Raw genomic sequence first — 21231 nt, forward strand, 5'->3', positions numbered from 1 at the left:
TGCCACATTGTATTGATCCTTTTGTTCCCATCACTGTGCACCCTCACATGGCTTAAACACTGCAAACAATTACCAGTAAACATCGCCAGCCCTCGTAGGTACAGTGAGAAGAGCAGTTAGCAAAAAAAACAGGAAGCACCAGGTCTGTGGCAGGAGAGAACGACGTCTAGAGGGAGGAGTTGTGTAAGCTCCTTGTTTGGTGAAAGAGATCACGTGGGCTACTGCGTCTGAACAGTTCACAACAGTTGTGAAAAAGTTAGGAGAACTTCGAACTTTGGAAAGCGAAGAAGACTTCAGGTAAGACTTGGGAGAAGGAGAGAGGAAGTCTCAGGAAACCAAACGCGAAGCACATGGTGTGAAGGAAAAATGCCCACCAACTTTACAGTGGTGCCGGTGGAGGATAGCCCACTATCAGAACAAGGCAATGATGAACAGATCCTAGAGGAAGAGGACAGGGAGGGGTTAGACCCAGCGGCTGAACCCTTTTCAGGTGAGAACTTTCTGGGGGGAAGCTTACTTTGTACTAAAGTTAGAAGAGTCTGCCTAAACATGCCCACAGAAAAGCAAAACTGTTTGTCTTTTTAAAGTAAGTTTGAAAAAGTTTTGTTCCTTTACATTTTTGCTTCTAAGTTTGAGTCTGTGCTTGCAGTAAGTGCCATGTTGGCTACCATGCGTTTGTGAAGTCATCTTCTCATGGAGTATAAACAAAGTGGTGATTTCCTGGTCCCTTTTTATCCCTTTTCCTGTTTCTCTCTCCAGATTCTATAAATGACCTTAAAACGTGTGGCACTGGTACAAATACTTCTGTGCATTACTGGCACTAGGATCTCAAGAATTTTTTTGTGTATTTCATTCAAAGTTAATCTCAATAAGAGTCATCTTATTGGCATGTGGAGCAGCATCAGGTTTCGCTTGTTGCGTAACTTGATGTTTAATGCTTTTTTTCAAACTTTAGGACACTCTTGTATTGGGCGTAACTATCGTAGCGTTTATATCCATTTACATTGAAATTGCATAATCCAGTTGAGTTTTTGTTGTTGTGAGTACAGAGCTGGTCTGGCTCATTATGACCCCCGCCTTTAATTTGCTCAATTTACAACTTCCATGACAAACAAAAGTTGAATTGTGTTTAGTACCCTCAGGGCTGTTGGGACATTTTGCACAGTGACTGTATCATCAGCTGGTTATTAAGCCGTCTTTAAATGTGACCATATGTATAATGAATCCATATTATAGGACTATCTTTGGCTAAATTTGCTAAGAATGTGGGATGATAACTATTATAAAAAGTTACAGTTTAATCCCTTTGGGGTTTTAGTATTTACATAAAATAAATGTTGCATGTCACACAGAGAGAGTCTTTGAGTTCTCAGGAAAAGGATGTTTTTGAAGCCTTGAGAGTGTTTTACTACGTTTTCATTGTTTTGTTCATGTGGAAAGACGGACGGAATTATATCTAATACAGCCTATGTCTGGGAAATACACATTTCCCATTAGATTACTTCTAAACAAAGGTTCAGGAAAACCTTTTTTATTTGATCCTGTCAATCATAACATTAGACTATATAAACAGCTGTTGAGTCAGCTATTAGGCAAGGCCAATCTGTTTGCCTTTATTTTACTGAATGAACTACATGAACCTGTGAAAAACGTTTTTGTTTTAATCTTTCAAATCTGATAACTGGCTTTTCTAAATCAGGAGAAAGTGACACAAACCTCTGAGCTGCCACACTTGTACTAAGGGTTAAAGGAATAGTTCACCCAAAAATAAAAATTCTGTCATTTACTCACCTTCGAGTTGTTCTGATGAACACAGAAATATATTTGGAAGAATGCTTATAACCAAACAGTTCTTGGACCCCATTGACTATAGTCTGAAAAAATACTTTATATATGTTTTTATAATCTTTTCTGTTGAACACAAAAGAAGATGTTTTGAAGAATGTAAAGCAAATGGTTCTGGGGCACTTTTTTCACACATTTTTCCTACTATGGTATTCAATGGTGGCCAAGAACTGTTTGGTTATACAAGCAGTATCTTTCTCTGTGTTCAACCAAACAAAGAAATTTATACAGGTTGAATAGTTCATGACAGAATTTTCATTTTTGGGTGAACTATTCCTTTAAAGACTGGTTCACAGAGCACCGTCGTAAGACAGAATAAAGTAGAAAGTAAACTGTTTTGACATTACTAGTGGTCACAGAAACTTCAACAGTCTGGTATAGGTGATGTCATATCCACTGTGTCCTGGAACAACAGTAAGAGAAGAAGCCAATGAAAGAGAAAGCAGGTTTTAAAATTGCAAAATGGCTAAAACAGAAACAGACACCACTTCAAACCAAACACCATCTTGGAAGACAGTTAGCACTGTATTCCCTCTGGCACAATAAAAGTCCTGTTAACTAAATAAGAAAAACTGGTTTTGCTGCAAAGAAATTACAGGTACTTTCATTGTCATTGACACGCACCATCAAAAGATCACGAAAATGCTGATTATTTTAAAATGACTGAAATGTTTTCTTGAGCATGCAGCAGTGAGTAATGTTTGACCCTTGGAATAAAGTTAAGTAGGGTTTGCTGCATCCTGCACTAGACATCCAACCCGGACCAGATCCGAGTGTGATGTCAGAAGAAGCCACATCCATGTCTGGGCAAAACAGAGATGGGAGTCACAAGGTGACACTGGACATGGGCGTGGCTTCTGATGTCACACTTGGATGTGGGCGCGGATAAACAGCATGTGAACTGAAACTAAAGAAATATTTATTTTTGTTTTATCACTTGCCAGGAGAGGAAACCTCAAGAGAAACCAGCTCCTTAATCAGTACAGACCATGATGGGAGCATCTATGGAGAGAACATGGCTCTCTATGAGGTAAAAGTTTAAAACGCAGCTATCATTATTTAAGCACACAATATTACAAAAATTACAGAAGCTTAAACTGCAGCTCTCTAAGGACACCACTGGAGAAAAAACTGCCATTAATATGTGAGTGTATAAGAGCATCTAATAACGTCGAAATGATAAACATGGCACCTGATTTACTGCATGTTTAACCACTAAACAACCACATATATGATTGTTTAGTCTTAGAAAAACCATAAGCCGTGAACAAGACGTATGTTTTAACCACTGTTGCAAAGCGGACATCTTACGTTAAGCGTTCAGTAAAAGTCCATTATAACTTAAAATCCTAAAGCATACACTTTTAGAGACGTGTGAAAGAAGAACTATTACATGTTTACTTTAAAACATTACATAGCGGTAAGTCTCACACATTATGCCGGGGGGGCGACCTCGGGCTAATATAAACCGTAGAATAAACCCACTTGACCACTTTCGAATGGCACTCCGGAGTGACATATCATAGGCGCCGTAATTAACGGTCGTTTCTAATGAAAAATCCCCCCCCCAAATGAACTAGTACAGTTTGCTAACGCAGATTCTTTGTGCGACGATGGCACCTCCTTATGGGCACTGTAAGATGATGCAGAAGTGCCTTCCAAGAAACATTTGTTTGGTCCCCAACACTCTTTATCTCTTTAAAGTTCAGACTCAGGGCTGTAAAACTTTTAAAAGAATCGGATTTAGAGATGCAACAAAGGCGATCGATCTGACATCAAAGCACCGCGAGGGTTACTCGAAAGCATACAGCACATAGAGATAAATACCTAGATGCCGCATTCAAGCACTCCAGGCAGTCACGTAGACATGTCCGCCATCTTGGAACGGTCCACCGACGTCACTCACAGTTGACTAGAATGCCCCAACACTGTGCTGCTCAGCCATGGCTTTGAAACCACAGGGATTTAAATTCCCGTAAAATGGCATAACCTTTCGTTGTTGTCATGTGTTAGTGTAGAAGATATAATGTTTGAGTTTACACGACAATAAATATGTTTTCATACACAGTCTGCTTTTTGAGTGTTAACTGACCAGCTCGCACCGTTCTAATATGGCAGACGACCTACAAGAGGATATGCATTGATGTCACTTTCCCACGTGAAAATGTCAGGACACGCCCTGGGACACGCTCGCCTGAGTGGCAAAACATCCAGCAAAATGGCTGAGGAGAATAGGAGAAACAAAGAAACCGGGACTAAAACACGCAATTATTTGCTGAAATTACAAACAGCTGGACTCGACGGTGTTTCTTATGACTTCAATACGACTAACAAAGTAATCAGGTGTTCCTGGACACTGAAATGTTGCGCGGAATTGCGTTTCCTGATATTGTAAGCAGTCGTGTTTTGCCAGTTGTAGCTAGAAATGATACAGCTACGGCCGGAAGTGATGCAAAATCTCGCCATAAAATTACAATGAATTACATTAGCTAATGCCTACACCTACCCCAACCCTAAACCTAACCTTACAATAATAAGGAAATATAAATTAACTGTTGTCAGCGTGATAAAAAATGTGCGGTATTGAAGTATGCATGCCCAGTGGAGGTAGCTGTATACTTCTAGCCAAAACCTGTTTTGCCACCCAAGGGGTCGTGCTCTGGTGTGCTCACGTGGTGTTCACGTGGTATAGTGACGACACGTCCATACCCTCCATAGCGGCCCATAGAAACAGATTCTAATGCGGCATCTAGTTATATATATCTATAATGCAGCACAGTCTCGAAAATGCTCTCACGGTACATTGATTTCACACTCCGATCGCCATGCGCAACGTTGCGTGGATACACCTGAAGTGTAAAGGAAAACAATGATTACATGAATGAGCGAGACGTTTTGACAAAAGCTAATCCATACACGGATTGTCTATACTTTTTAAATTGTTTCGTTTTTTGTATGAATAAAAAATTCAAAATCTAGAGCAAAATGTGTTGGCATATTTCTGGTTTCATAGTATTGTATACAAGACCCCTTTCAATTGTGTCTGAATTCTTGCAATGTCACAGTTAAATATTCCCTCGTGTATTTAACAGGAAGAGATGGACAGCGCTCCAATGGTGGCGTCTCTCCTCAACAAACTGGCAAACTACACCAACATTACTCAGGGGGTCATCGAGCATGAGAAGGCTGAAAGTGAGGATGGTATCAAAAGGGTGACTGTAGATGTAAGTCTCCAACCAGACGCAGCTGACTTGCACTGACATCATTTAAAGGCTCATAAACACACAATGACTGTGCTCCAGATACATTCCTGCATTCCCACAGCTTCTGTTGGAATTTTACTGGTTCGTGTTTGTTCTGCCAAACCTAAATGTTTTCTCTGGTTTTCTGTTCAAAGGGCCCTCAGATGGGCACATTTATAGGTGTGTACCTGCCCTGCATGCAGAACATTTTGGGTGTGATTTTGTTTCTACGTCTCACATGGATAGTGGGTACAGCAGGCATCATGGAGACTCTTGCTATTGTCTTCGTGTGCTGTTCTTGTGTAAGTTTTTCCACATTATTTATATTATTTATTTGATCTTTTTTGACCCAGATGGATCAGGTATGAACGGACACATGTAAACTATAGCTTTATTTTCCATTTTAAAAAATGCCTTATGCAGGGTTGACACACACACACACACACATACAAAATATACAAAATTTTATCTTGCCTTTATTTAAAACAATCTTTTTCCACTCTTCAAATTGCATTCATCATTTACCTTTTTTCACATCCATAGACTATGCTGACTGCCATTTCAATGAGTGCAATTGCAACTAATGGTGTTGTGCCTGGTAGGGCTTTTATATTTCACATTTAAATGTTCAATTTGTGACCGAGTCTGTGTGTGTTTGTTTTAATTCAATATGATAATTTCTTTTTAAACTTAAGCTGGTGGCTCATACTACATGATCTCCCGAGCATTAGGCCCAGAGTTTGGAGGAGCAGTTGGTTTATGTTTCTATCTGGGCACTACCTTTGCAGGATCTATGTATGTACTAGGAACCATGGAAATATTCTTGGTAAGCCGATGCTTGGTGGTCCACTACAGCCATTATCTTTTACTTTGGCACTACAGAACAGCTTGTGTTAGCATTTAGCCAACTCAAGTTGCCAGATTCAGTCATTCCAAGATTAGATGTTATACTCTTTCATTTCAAGCTTAATTGCTCTCTAGACACGACCATAATGTATTATTCCATCATTTATTACAGACATACATAATGGACAATATCGGTGTGTTTCAAACTGTCGATAACAACGTGCGTTTGTATGGGACCTGCTGTTTAGTCATCATGACACTGGTAGTGTTTGTTGGAGTAAGATATGTCAACAAGTTGTCATTGGTCTTCCTGTCCTGTGTGGTTCTGTCGATTTTGGCCATCTATGCAGGGGTCATTCAAACCACCATCAAGGCAAATGACTTTAAGTAAGTAGTGTTTTTATTTTAAAATACCAGTACTGTTATAGCCTGTTCACCCCATGACCCAGATAGCACAATCCATCTGGTTTACGTCTATTTCACGTCTGCATTTACATCTGCAAGACATCTTAAATACATAGTTTGCTCATCTGCAATACGTCTCGGAGACGTCTGAACGTCTGTAATACGTCTGCTAAAGATCTGGAGATCTGCTGCTTGAAAACATCTGCTAAACATCTTAGAAAGAACTGTTTGTACATCCATTCTAAATCATAAACATCTTACAGACATCTTCTAGATGTCTATATGACGTCTGACAGCAGACATCTCCGAGACGTAATGCAGATGAGCAAACGATGTATTGTAGATGTCTTGCAGATGTAAATGCAGACGTCAAATAGACGTAAACCAGATGTATGTGTGCTATCAGGGGAACGATAACAATTTGACACTGCAATGGCAAAACCATAGGTTCAATGGCAAAACCATAGGTTCAATTCCCAAGGGGCACTCTGTGTAGCAGTAAAACACTTTGGTGAAGCTTTTGCCAGTGCATAAAAGTTAATTTTACACAGATGTTTAAACGCTGTAGAAATGCCAAAACTACATGATCATTTGAACTTTGTACAAATAATTTGAGCACATATATTGGATGTTTCTATTAATTATTTCTATGGTTTATTTTGTACATGAACAGAATCTGTCTACTAGGAAATCGCACCTTGCAACATTACAAGTTTAACAAGTGTGAAAAGACAGAACTGTCGGTACATTTTTGTGAAGATGGCTCGCTGAATGCAACATGTGATGAGTACTTTGTGAATAACAACGTGACCGAAATTACTGTCACCCGTAGCATGCTCAGCGGGATCATATCAGGTGAATACTCAAGTTACACGTTTTAGTGTAAATCAGTAGTTGAGGATAATCCGAATTCATAATGACAAAGTCTTGTTGCTTGATATTCTGTGTTGCGTAATGGACTACTTGCACAACTTTCCTGTAACAACCATCAATGTGCCTACATGCAGAGATGTATTCATAAGATAACACAGCAAACCATGCAAACTAGTGAGTCGTTATTCCAAATCCAAAGTATATCATAAAGCTCCGTGCAAGTAGTCCATCAGCTCATATACTGTATACTCGCAACCATCTGCGTAACTCTGTGCTAAACAAATGTACAGTATTAAGCTTTAAATTTTCTCACAGAAAACATGTGGGGACACTATGGCCCAAAGGGGATGAAAATGGAGAAGGACGGATTGAGCTCAGTCCAAGTATCACCTAACACCAATGACATGTCAAGACCTTATGTCCTTCATGACATTACCACCTATTTTACTATTCTGGTTGGAATCTACTTCCCCTCAGTTACAGGTAATGTTATTGATTTTTAGTTTGGGGTAAACTATGTGATTACTCACCCTAATGCCAATCCACACTCATATGATGTTATTTTTCGATGGATCATAAAAGGAATATTTAATGAATCTTCACAACTTTTTTTTATATTTGGTCACTATTGAAATGCTGTTATATAGAGAAGATGTGGGTTTTGTGGATGAATTAACCTCTTATTATGAATAAAATTTACCTGATGTACCATAGTAATACAAATAAGGGTGTTTAAAATTAGCAGATGTTAATTTTTTTGCCCACCGCTGTGGTGCAAGATGAGGTCACACACTAATTAACATGCCCATGACGTCATCACTTTTTGATGCTGCGTTCAAGACACCTCGGAAGTGGGATATTTCCCACCACAAACACGGAAGAAACATCTTTACTAACATTAAAAGTATTTAGTAACATTAATGTTACTAATGATTTAGTAGCATTAAAACATTACAATTCTCTGTTAACGTGAAAAGAGCACCGTTCCATAAATTATTTCTGGGTTGAAGTGGGAATTATCACATTTCAAATTCCTTCATGTGTTCTCGGAAATTTGAAACTTCCTACTTCTGATGTCATGATTTCGAGCTGGTTGTGTTCAGCAAAGCCATTGAGAGAGAGAGAGTCGCGTCAACTCCGTTGACTCCAATGGAACAGTTTTTTCACAGCAATGGCGTTACATGGAGGCTCTCAATAATTCCCAGAAGTTACTAGTAACGTATGGAGCTGCGACTAAACAGACCAACTGAGGTAAACTTCTAACCCATTTAAAGACGAAAGCCATTTAATGAATAAAAATGAAAGAAATAAAGCATTTAAAGAGAAAACATTCTTGAAAATAGAAAACAACTTCCTGGAACTAGCTGAAGGCTCCATGAATCACGTGACGCTTCAGCGTTTTGGACTTCGGTTGGCAGAACTCTCTCTCTCAATGACTCTGGTGTTCAGGTGCTTTGTTGTCGGAAAGTATGGAGGACGCCTGATTCATGCTTGCGTCCGTCTTGGGAAAATGTTATATGGTAATAGTTTTCAACCGTACATCCGTACATGATTGTGTAAGGCCCGCCCATCTCGGGAACTCGGGTATCACAATTATTTCCCAACTTCCCAGTGGGGAACGCGACATCAGAGGGCGTTCATGTGCAATTTTTACCTCGGAAACTTGTATTTCCGATAATTCCGAGAGCACGTGAAGGCAGCATTACTCACAAACGCCTGCCACGGCAAAAATGAACATAGCAAAAACACTGTGACCTATTTCCTTGTCTTTTTATGAAGACATTCATTCGAAAACATATGCTTTACCTTTTCAAAATCAGCAAAGGACAAGCATGTTGAAACATGTTTTGTTTTGCCCTGACTTTCACAGGAATCATGGCAGGGTCAAACAGATCTGGAGCTCTCCGAGACCCTCAACGATCCATTCCCACGGGTACGATTCTGGCCATAGCAACCACCTCCTTCATCTGTATCTTTTTTGACACCTCTAGGCAAAGAATTCAAACACCGCCTGTCCCGTCATTATTTTTCACCTGTTTATTTAAGACAGATAAACCCCTTAATTATGACAAACAGACATTTCCTGTGTGGTTTTATTTGGAGCATGTATTGAAGGAGTGGCGTTACGAGACAAGTAAGTGCTGTTTCGTAACAACTATTAAAGTACGTTGCTAAATCTGCATAAATAAGACCTACAGTCACATAATTTGCCTGCGCTCCACCTGTGTCTGGGGTTTTGTACGCTTGCTTTTGTAATAGGTTTGGAGAGTCAGTTAAAGAAAGGACTTTAGTGGTTGGAACACTTGCCTGGCCATCTCCTTGGGTGATTGTCATCGGCTCATTTTTCTCTTGCTGTGGGGCGGGGCTACAGAGCCTTACCGGTGCCCCCAGGATCCTTCAGGCTGTAGCACGAGATGGCATCATACCTTTCCTGCAGGTAACAACATGTCACTGTTTTCATTCTGTAAGCTGATACTACAGTAAATCATATTTAATTCTCCCATAATGCATGAGTTGCTGTTTGATGTTCAGTATAGTCATCTTGATGTATGGTTTACTCTACATCAAAGCTCATAGGTTAAAGAATTGTTTATCTTTCATTGTGTGACTACTCTATTAAATAAAAGCGATTACGCAGGACTAACATGATTTATGTCTCTCTTGTAGGTGTTTGGTCATAGTAAACCCAATGGTGAGCCAACCTGGGCCCTGTTGCTCACTGCAGTCATCTGTGAGATTGGGATCCTCATTGGTTCGCTGGATGCTGTCGCACCTATCCTGTCAATGTGAGTGTTGTGTTAAATGTTTTCTTGCCTTTATATTGTAATATTGGTTATAATTAGTGCTTTGCTGTCACGTCTTGCTACTTAAAGGAACAGTTCACCCAAAAATAATTGGGTCTTCATTTACTCACCCTCAAGTTGTTTCAAATCTGTGCGTATTTCTTTGTTCTGATGAACACATTTGGGAGAATGCTTTGTAACCTAACAGTTCTTGGCCACCCTTGACTTAGTAGAATAAGTCCATAGTAGAATTTGCGTTATTAATTGCTTTATTTATTTTTTTGTTCTGTCTTTCACAAAAGAAGATATTTTGAAGAATGTAGGACAGCAAAACGTACAAATTGTTTTTACTACCATTGTCATTTTCCTACTATGGTAGTCAATGGTGGCCAAAAACTGTTTGGTTACAAGCATTCTTCCAAATATCTTTCTCTGTATTCATCAGAACAAAGAACAAAGGAATACAGATTTGGAACAACTCGAGGGTAAGAAGTTTCTTTTTTGGGTGAACTGAACCTTTACTCAGTTTCTTGTTCCATTTTGCACTATTTACTCGCAGGTTTTTCTTGATGTCCTACCTCTTTGTAAACCTGGCCTGTGCCGTCCAAACACTTCTTCGTACGCCAAATTGGAGGCCAAGGTTCAAGTTCTACCACTGGTAAGTCACACTGTATAATTACCAGAGCAATGTGTATACTATTACCCAAATAGCTTGGCTTAGTGCACATTCTTTGTAACACATGCTGTAACATGGCTATTGGTTTTTCATTAACCACACAAGTGTAGTTCCAACTGCATGTTAATTGAGGTAGAATGAATCAAGTTAATGTTTGCTTACTGGAATTGCCATTAAATACTCTTGTGAACTTTTTTATATATCTGCAGGTCTATCTCCTTCCTTGGGATGAGCTTGAGTTTGTCCCTCATGTTTGTCTCATCTTGGTATTACGCTTTGGTTGTTATTGTGCTTGCTGGATGCATCTACAAGTACATAGAATACAGAGGGTGAGTAAGAGTTTGAATGATTCACTTCACAATAAGCTTAGACAAAACAACTGCATTTATTATTCTTGGTTAATGTTTAATTCTTCATATAAACGTCTTGTTGGTCATTTACAACATTCCTAGGTTTGTTATTCCCTGATAACACTTTCTTAAACTGATACCGGGCTGCTCAAACTGTTATTAACAATCATCTTGTGATTTATCCGCTGTCTCTTTTCTCATACCAACATAAACAAAATATCTAATAGTGGCTAAATTATTTCAAATCAATATTTTTTGTCCAATAATTTACTTTAGTTATATGACAAGTATCTGTGTAATAAATGCGGGGTCCTTATCACTCAGTTGTTGTTAGAGATAACGTATGTCTAGATGTATATTCTCGCTTAATACATATTAATGTAAAAATATTGGTCTTAGTTTGTTCATGGTATTTAAGTTATGTTTATATTTTACAAGTTTTTTTTTGTTTTCATTGAGGTTATTACAGTGGACAGGTACATTGTTTCTACGAATAAAAACAAGCAGATACATTTAAAGGGATATTTCACCAAAAAACAAAATTCTCCATGTTTTTCTCACCCTCAAGGCATCCTATTTGTATACGACTTTCTTCTTTCATAATAATGCATTCGGAGTTGTAATACCACGTATCTTGAGTCTTCCAATCTTTAGAATGGGAGTGAATAGTGGATGAGATTCTGAAACTACAAAAGGTGCATCAATCGATAAAGAACTGCTCCACACGGCTCCGTGGGGTTAACAAAGGCCTTCTGAAGCGAATCGATTGCTTTTGTTTAAGAGAAACATCCATACGAAAAATGCTGTGTTGGGCAACTCCGACTGTATTATTATTATTAAAGAAAAAAGTCATATACAAATATGATGCCTTGAGGGTGAGTAAAACATAGGGGAATTTTGTTTTTTTCCCTTTAAAAATCTCTTTAAATTGTGTTGGACATTCCCTGAAGAGCTATACAAAAACGAAACATTCTGACCTAGGTTTTTATAAAATAATGCATGAAAGTGTTAAAAATGGTTACTGATTGACTCATGTTTAAATAAGACTTGCTGGATTATTGAAATTTATCACTCCATGTTACCTAAGAGGCCATTCATCACGTTTTATTTCTCCTCACGTTAGGGCGGAAAAGGAATGGGGAGATGGGATCCGAGGATTGTCACTTAACGCAGCCCGTTACGCACTCATTAAACTGGAGGAGGTACAGCCCCACACCAAGAACTGGAGGTGAGCATTCACACTACTTCAGTTTTGTACGATAAACCGCTCCATGATTTATAGAATCCAGGGCAAGTATTTAAAATCGGAGTCTTCTTCCAGACCCCAGCTGCTAGTGTTCCTGAAACTAGACTCTGACTTGGAGGTGAAACATCCACGTCTGCTGTCCTTTACATCACAGCTGAAGGCCGGGAGGGGTTTGACCATCGTCTGCTCAGTACTGGAGGGGACTTATATGGCTCGTGGAACAGATGCTAAGCGTTCTGAACAGGTGAGGGCCAAGCTTCTGTATCTGACAGCAGGTTTCAGTTGTTTGGCAAATGTATTCATCATAATCCTTATTAACCTGTCCATGTTTACTCACAGAGTATCAAAGCAGCCATGGCAAAGGAGAAAACGAAGGGCTTCTGTCACGTCGTGGTGACCTCTAACCTGCGTGATGGTTTCTCTCAACTCATTCAGTGTGCAGGCCTGGGTGGCATGAAACACAATGCAGTGCTACTGGCCTGGCCCGCTAACTGGAAACAGTCCGAGAGCTCCCTCTCCTGGAGGAACTTCATTGGTGCGTGCACATCATTTTCTGATACTGTGCTGGTACAAAGTCAGATAATCGGCTTAAAGAGTTACAGGGTGGGAAGGTCAGTAATTATTAATGAAGACTTGAAACTGTGGCTGAGCTTTATTATGACTAAACCATTATTCAGTATTAGTACAAAGTAAAGTAATGCGTGTTTCTTTTGAGGCTGTTTAAATCCCAGTCTGCTCCTAAATGTTGACAAAATAATCTTTTAATATACTCATGTAAAACTTATCAAAATATGTGTGGTTTTTCGGTCTTAAGGACCCCTATTTTAAAAAAATAACCTCATGCATTTATATTCAAAATAATTACATGTTTTCACCAATATCGTAAATATTTATGTATTTTTTACAAAAAAACCATTTGCACCTTTTTCATAAACATGATATAACAAGGGTAAATGACAGACATTACTCGTGTTGTGTATGATGCTTGTAGTTGGGATAAAGTAAACATCTGTGAAGTATTTTTACATACATTTTTATACATGTATCGCTTTAAAAAAAAATGCTGTGGGTCTATCAAGCCTGTGAACATTGGCTGAACACATGAACACCATACAAGGGTTAATAGCTCACCATGACTGATCTCTTGACTGATGGTTTTGCCCCTAAGAAACCATCAGTGAGACAACAGCTGCCCACCAGGCCCTGCTAGTGGCGAAAAACATCGACCAGTTCCCCACAAACCAAGATCGGTTAGCCGATGGTACCATTGATGTCTGGTGGATTGTCCATGATGGTGGTCTGCTCATGCTGCTTCCATTTTTGATCCGTCAGCACAAGGTACAAGACAACAGATTATCTTTCAAAGCATAGCTTCTCTTCCATTTCTCACACAATTCCCTGCATTAAAATCCTCTGTCTAGGTTTGGAGAAAGTGTAGAATGAGGATCTTCACAGTGGCTCAGATGGATGACAACAGCATTCAGATGAAGAAAGATTTGCAGATGTTCTTGTACCACCTGCGCATCGATGCTAAAGTGGAAGTTGTTGAAATGGTGATTATTATTTTTATTACCACACAGTGTATTACTTGCCCTATACCGCACTTGAGAACTGCTTTTTCATGTGTGACTTCACTTGTCTTTCTGTCATTAACTGTAGAATGCAGGTGATATCTCAGCCTTCACCTATGAGAAGACCTTGGTGATGGAGCAACGTTCTCAGATGCTGAAGCAGATGCAGCTCTCTAGGACAGAGCGAGAGAGAGAGGTAACATATTTCCACCTCCGTCTGTTCTCGTTGGACTGTATAGACGCAGAACCAAATTAAGTCATGAGAATATGTCAGGGCTCTTTGTTACACAAGGCCTCTCCCTCCTGCTTAACAATTTTTGGATTATTTGCTCTGTGGCGACCGCCAGATTCAAAGCATCACCGACGAATCGCGGATTTCCATCAGGAGGAAACCATGTGCAGAGAAACCGTTGCCCAACAAGTTACCAACCATAGTTGTGGACGAGGAGGTAGAGCAGGGGTTTACCTCTCAAAGATCTGATAACTCACTCCGTTTTCACATTCTGTCTACTCAATACGTATTCTCTCTTCACACTGTGAGGCATAACAGAGCCACAGCTTCTATTTTATTAAATTACTCTTTATTAAAGAGTTGACTTGGATTTATTAGTACATAGTAAACTGTTTGTTTTTTACATTGAGTTACCTATGTAGTTATGAAAGTAGAGGTCAGTAAACGTGACTGTGGCCCTGATGATGTCAGAACTTTATTTGTAAACCGCATGGCTGCATGTGTTATAAAAGAGCATGAGTGTCTTAACAGTCATCTTTTAGTTGACTTTAAATATGTGAAACTAATCCCTTTTTCCTGCAGTTGTATTTGACATTTATTCATTTCATTTATAAGGATGTTTGTATGTCTCCCTCAATAGTAAGTCTAGTTACTAATCCATGTTTATTTAGTCTTTTCAATAGGTCTTTTACTGAAGTTTGTCTCCCTAGGCCCAACCTGCTGTGACACGGCATCTTAAGAGAACTTTAGTTCATTGTTTTAAACAATGTGTTTCTTACCTCTTCAGGCCCAGCTCATTCATGACAGAAACACTAAGTCCCATGCCACTTTAAATGACAAGGCCAAGCCCACCTCCGACCGGGTCCATATGACCTGGACCAAAGAGAAGCTGACCAGTGAGAGGAATCGCCTTCGGGAGCCCAACATGGCTGTGCGGGACATCTTCAACATGAAACCGTGAGCTCATTGATTTATAAAGTCCGTCTTTACTTACATGAATCAGTCTAATCATAATGGGTTTGTCACGGTTTGATGATTTCTTTCTGTATGTTTTGTTTTGTTCTTCCAGAGAGTGGGAGAACCTGTAAGTTTCAGACATTTCTGACTCATCCAAGTGGTTTGTGTGCTTAAGGGCTTGTGTTTTGTTTTCATGTGCACATTTGTGTGTGTTAGTAGATTGTGAGCATTGTGTGTTGCACGTGACATGATTTGATGTGTCCCTGTGTGCGGGCTGCTATTGCTTAATGGCTGTAATACACTACAAGACTTTTAAAATCTGAACAGATTTCTTTTTAAACTATAGACATCATACACTTGCAGACTTTTTGAAAGTTTCAGATAGAAACACACTAACTGATCAAATCTGCAGACTGAAGTCCAGACTGAAAATCTGGGCAAAATCTGAGCAAAAGTCTTGTAGTGTATTATAGCCTTTAGTCACATTTGTGAGTGCTAAGCATGTTGCGCATTCTGTGTGTGTGAGTTTTTCTGTTTGCATGTGTGTAGCAACACTAACTTAGACATCTTAGACAGCTTATGTAGTTAGTATGACTTGGCATGATGCTGTATTCAGTTCTTAATAGCAGAAGTTTCAGGAACTGGTTAGCTATAGGGACAATTGGCATGGTTATCACTGTATCGCCTCTGGGCACATGTTTTTGCTTTGCTCTGGTTTTGTTTGTTTTGTGTACAGACTTGTTTTAATGCTGACGTTTGTTTTGTAGATAATTTTAGGTGTTCTTTTTTAAATAGCAAAGTTTGCAGCTTTGCCTCTATATCGCCACATCTGATTGAAACAAAATTGCAGGTTATTTACATACTTGCAATTATGTCAAACTGACATTTTCATCAAAATTGTACCTTACAGCTCAACTTAAAAATCATCATTATAAGCTATATAAAAACAGAACTTGTGCTGAGGGTTATGACAACAGAAATGAGGCTTTTAATTCGCAATTTTTTTTAAAGAATAACTAAAGCCTACAACGAAAGCTTACCTGAACACAGTTCTTCAGCTAATTCTGCACTAACCCATCAAGAAACACCCACAACATGTTGTCACTGGTTATCAAATTGTTTAAAAAGAATATAATAGCTTTGTAGGACAAGTTCATTTTTTCTAAGTGCTCTGTATACCTCCAAGAATGTATTTCATAAAGCTGTAGGTCTGCTTATAGACAACAGTGTTGAATCTGGACAGTAGTTCAAGTAATATATTCTGTATATACCGAATGTGTACTTTTTACGCATATCCAAAATTTCTACTGTGTGTGATGATGCTGATTGTCATGGTCCGAACTGATTTTCATAGGAATCAGGCTAACGTGAGAAGAATGCACACTGCAGTGAAACTGAATGAGGTCGTGGTCAACAAGTCTCAAGGAGCCCAACTGGTGCTGCTGAACATGCCGGGACCACCCAAAAGCAAGGGTGGAGATGAGAACTGTATCCTTTCATGTGAACTGCCCTACGGTGGCAAACCAACACATTACTTGAAAGGGGCTGTTATGTTGCTTGATTCATACTGGAAAGCATCTTGGCTGATGTTAACGTGATTTCCCATTTCTTCCTATTTATAGTGAACTACAGTGTACATGAATGAATGAAAAATCTGTCATTTAGTCACACTCATGTCGTTCCAAACTTTTATTTCATACAGAGCTGTCATATTGCTTCAGCACATTTGGAATAGTGGTGTACAATTTTTTGTCTACTTTTGGAGTTTGATGGGCCCAATCCTTATTCACTTTTCCCCTTTCTTTTTACATGTCAACATATCATCATAAAAGTTAGAACGATTTGAATATATGTAAATGATCAAATTAGCTATTCCTTAAAATTCCTTCCTTAACTGTTATGTCAGACATGGAGTTCCTGGAGGTCTTGACAGAGGGATTGGACCGGGTACTGCTGGTCCGAGGTGGGGGCAGAGAGGTCATCACTATTTACTCTTAGCCCCCACGAAAGGACAACACACTGAGGACAGTATTTTAAAAAAATGGCTGTTCAGTACTTGAGTTCGCCCAAGGCCAGAGCTGGCCAGATACTGTACAGATGGACTCAGGGTAAGCTGTCTCACCCCAGCTGCAGGCCAGCACTGAACGTTCACAAAGGGCCAAGGACAAATCCTATCTATTGGGCTGTAAATGCGGTATTTAAAAACCTTTTGAATAGAGAGAGGCCAAACATTTAGTTTGTTCTTATAAGACTTGAAAAGAGTGACAGTAGTTGTCCAAAGCCATTCACCTGTCAGGGACAACAGTGTTGAATCTGGACAGTGTTTCAACTTTGTAATATATTCTGTATATACTGATTGTGTTCTTTTTACACATGTCCAAAATTTCTACTGAGCTTTGTGTATAATATTAGTTAGATTTATTTTTTTATTGCTTTTAAAATACAGTACAAGTAGAAATAGTGATATGACTTGAGCCAAACCAAATGGTTGTAGTCTGCTGCTATGCAAAGCATGTCATGTACTGCTATAAGACTTCTTTAAGTAAGCTGCCGTAATTATATGGAAATATAAAGCAAACTTAAGCCTTACGTTTTTTCATAGTGTTTAATTCTGAATAGGAAGTAGTTTTCTCATAGTATTAATTTATAGTTGTATTTGAGAAAACAGTGTTGAAGTATGAGAAAAAGGAAAATTAGTTCAAATAGATCAAATAGACTATATGATTAAACTACTTATTGTGGAACATGTTTGCAAACCTGATGTCACAATGCCCCAAGAATGATTTTTTTTATCTATCTGATCGGATGACCATTTTATATTTTCAGACAATGGTTTGTCATGCCAGCATCACAATGTGAAAAATATTTGTTCATGTTTTGTTTTTGTTTGTTTGTGTTGTTTTAGGTCTGTAATATTGTTTTTGCCATTTTTACCCTTCAGTGGTGTTGTTGTGTGTGTCGTTTTGTGGACACACACAACTATGATATTCTCTTTTGTGAAAATCATGGTGTTACATGACTACTGACCAAAAGGATTAAAAAACATACATTTTGAATTTAGTGTGGAAGCTTTGCTGTAGACTTCAACGTAAAAAAATGAACCCGGGCATTAATGAAAGAATTACAATTTTAATTTATTTGTGACTGTAAAATATTGTCCGCTTCCCAGACAGCCATGGCCATGAAAAAAACATTGGTTCTTGTAGGGAATTTTAGGAGCTAATTAACTGTATGTGCTGTAAAACCCTTACTACATGCTTAACATGTTTATTTTCTGTGTTTTACATTAGTGTCTTATTTCAGTTTGTTTAAGTTTTTGTTTTTAAGAAAAAAAAACAGCCACTTGTTGCAGTGGTGTAAAGTATTGGAGTAAATGTACTTAGTTACTTTACTTAAGTATCTTTTTGGCTACTTTGTAGTTGTACTGAGTATTAAAGATATTAGCAACTTTTACTCTCTACTTAACTACATTTTTGAACAAGTATATGTACTCTTTACTCCACTACATTTGTAATGACTAATGCAATTACACATTACATTTTGCATGACACCTATCTTATAATTAATATTGCCATTCACAGGGCATTGAAGGTACTACAATCTTGTGGATTTTGCCATAAATTACAAAAACTTGTCAACATGGCTTCTTTATATGAATATGAGTGCAGTATCAGGTAGATGTCAATCGCTGGCGGGTTATACACGGTTAGCCCTTACCCGCTATTTCTACAGTAATACATTGGCAACACTGTTGCCAGCTAGTTGCTGTAGGTCACACATCTACAAAAGCTCTTATTTTTAAAACTAACTCTTCCTAAATGTGCTCTAAACATGTTTGCTCAAAATTTGACCATATGGTGGGACTATTGCCATGAAGTGATGTAAACCAGTAAAAAGAATGTGTAGTATTTCAATTTTCAAAAGTGCTCTCACACTATATAGACAAAATATTAACCTATAGAATGAGTCAGACACAGAGAAATGAACAATTCACATATGAATCTCAACAATGGTGACAATCAACTGAACTGCTTCATGCTGCAATGCATGCTGGGTACATAGTACAAAACTCATTCATGATTGTTTGTCACCATTGATGAGGTTTGTATGTCAAGTGTCTAACTGTGTCTCAATTGAAAAGAAAGATTTTCTGACAGAGATCTTTCCATTATAACATGTAATCACTTTACCAAACATATCTTAATAAATCTTAAATGCTATATTATTATTATTTAATGATTGAATTCTTTCAGATGTATCTTCAGTTACTAAGCAAACATAAAGTTGCGGTTCCTGTAAAGTCCCTTTCAGTGTTATTGTATAAGTGTACATTTTAAAGCTACAAGAAAGTCAAAGAGTCCAACCAAAGCATACACTGATCGCCATAATGGTGACTTAAAACATAATTGAACCACTATGAACTAGAGTTAAATCTCAATAAGATCTTACACAGATGACAGAAATAAAGTGAAAGTGGTGTCTGTAATATGTGAAGATGTTATTGATGTTTGTGTTTAATTCTCCTCTGGTGAAATCTTGACAGATTTATTGTGTTCATCTGTTATTTACACATGTTCATCTAAGACTGTGTGACTTAAGTGCGTTAATAGATTCTTTAATAATGTATCTTCAAACAGCCATTGCAGTAGTTTACTGTAAAACACCTACAGTAACTAGCTGGCAACAGTGTTGCCAATATATTACTGTAGAAATGGCAGGTAAGGGCTAACAGTGTATGTGAAATGAGGACATGACTGCAGCTGGCGATGAGGCCCAAACCAGCATGTCCAGTGCAAAAAGGCTTTGACTTTTTAATTCTACTTAATATTATTCTATTTATCCGTTATATTGAAGAGACCTTTTTGAAGGAGTTTGGTTTACTTATGAGCAGTTGAGCTTAAATGAGACTTAGGGTGTTTGTAATGACGTAGGTTATGGTGTCGACCATGATTTGTTGCAATATTGAGGTGTTCAGTCTTATTATGATTTAAGAAAATAAATGCGATTGCTCTCCTCACAAATCAACTGTTTCTAGTTTTTCACTGACGTGTCTCTTAAGTGTTGAGGACTAGTGCTTCTTTGAGCCTACATTCAGTATGAGTAAAATACTCAAGTACTGTTAAAATCAGATACTCTAAGACTTTTACTGAAGTCGTTTTGGAATTGGTGACTTGTAACTTGTAATGGAGTAATTTTCACTGCAAGGTATCTGTACTTTTACTTAAGTATGGTTTTCAGGTACTCTTTACACCTCTGACTTGTTGTACCACTTCTCTTAGAGAACGCTGCAAAAACACTGTTTGTGTAGCGAGCCTGAGCTGTCTTGGCCTTGTGTAAGGTAAAAACATGTTTATTTTTAAGATAGACCCACTTTATTTTTATCAGCTGTGCTTTCTTGCATAATTAGAAATATTCAAAATATTCAATTATAAAATAAAAGTCTGTTGTGATTTAGTATAATGGTGCAAATAAGCAATTGATTGTAAATTAATATAGTCTTTGACCAATGAGCAAAGAGAAACATATCAAGAAAAAAAAACTAATTTCACACATCTTTTTTAATAGACTAGAGTGAGTCTGTTTAAGGATGGAGGATAAAAATGTGATGATGGTCTATGATTAACTGATCATGCCACACAATTTTAGCAAAATTTGACAAACATCATACACTCAAAAAAATGATTTTACGGTACTGCTCACTTTATTTAAACAAGTAATGTTGTTTTAAAACCATTGTATTAGGTTTTATGTTCAAACACAATTGCATTGTGTTAAACGGACTAAAAACAGTAATGCTTTGGCTTAACTAAATGTTTACATTTTAAATTAACATGTTTCAATAAAGTAGATCAAAATCATATTTGATGCTTGTTCAATATACAAAAATAAATCAAGTTAACACAACATAAATTAATTTAGTTGTATTAAAGTAGCGTTATTAACTAAGAACAGGATTTCCACTTCCCATCATGCTTTGCACGGGGCTGAATAGGAAGAGTAAAAGTTGCAATAAAATGTTATTTTGTACATCTTTTATCAAAATGATGAAACAGGGATATTTGTTCATGTTTAATACTCTTTTATGTTTGTATTTAAAAGAGTTTCTGGTATGTTAATGTTTTTGGGGGCTTACCATTGTGGTAAAGTGTAGAGCATGTGCTTGGGTTGAGGACCTGCTAACCAGATTTAAAATTGCTTTAATAAA

At 38.0% G+C, this 21231-nt stretch overlaps 1 protein-coding gene across 2 annotated transcripts; it reads left to right on the forward strand.

Moving 5' to 3' along the window:
* Positions 1-80: 80 nt before the first annotated feature.
* Positions 81-20259, forward strand: slc12a7a (solute carrier family 12 member 7a). Of its 2 annotated transcripts, XM_057334150.1 has the most exons (26): positions 81-490; positions 2790-2875; positions 4938-5069; positions 5243-5389; positions 5631-5685; positions 5783-5913; positions 6106-6320; positions 7012-7193; positions 7527-7694; positions 9082-9180; positions 9288-9345; positions 9471-9648; positions 9879-9997; positions 10554-10652; positions 10880-10999; positions 12144-12248; positions 12342-12510; positions 12606-12801; positions 13435-13604; positions 13688-13819; positions 13926-14033; positions 14185-14286; positions 14857-15026; positions 15139-15153; positions 16381-16514; positions 16933-20259. In XM_057334150.1, exons 1-26 carry the CDS (start codon positions 367-369, stop codon positions 17022-17024), a joined length of 3306 nt encoding a protein of 1101 aa, XP_057190133.1. In that variant the 5' UTR covers positions 81-366; the 3' UTR covers positions 17025-20259. The 2 variants fall into 2 exon arrangements, with proteins under 2 accessions (XP_057190133.1, XP_057190134.1); XM_057334151.1 differs by lacking the exon at positions 14185-14286 and having other exon boundaries at positions 82-490; positions 16933-20258.
* Positions 20260-21231: the final 972 nt, after the last annotated feature.

This window comes from Triplophysa rosa, linkage group LG5 (assembly GCF_024868665.1).
Source record: "Triplophysa rosa linkage group LG5, Trosa_1v2, whole genome shotgun sequence".
Classification (NCBI taxonomy): domain Eukaryota; kingdom Metazoa; phylum Chordata; class Actinopteri; order Cypriniformes; family Nemacheilidae; genus Triplophysa; species Triplophysa rosa.

What these genes read in the sequence shown, in the direction of transcription:
- slc12a7a (XM_057334150.1), top strand. Translation starts at nt 367, where the DNA reads ATGCCCACCAACTTTACAGTGGTGCCGGTGGAGGATAGCCCACTATCA. An exon ending in AGCAACCACCTCCTTCATCT is followed by an intron (nt 9,181 to 9,287) that starts GTATCTTTTTTG and finishes TATGACAAACAG; the next exon opens with ACATTTCCTGTGTGGTTTTA. An exon ending in GGACAGAGCGAGAGAGAGAG is followed by an intron (nt 14,034 to 14,184) that starts GTAACATATTTC and finishes GGCGACCGCCAG; the next exon opens with ATTCAAAGCATCACCGACGA.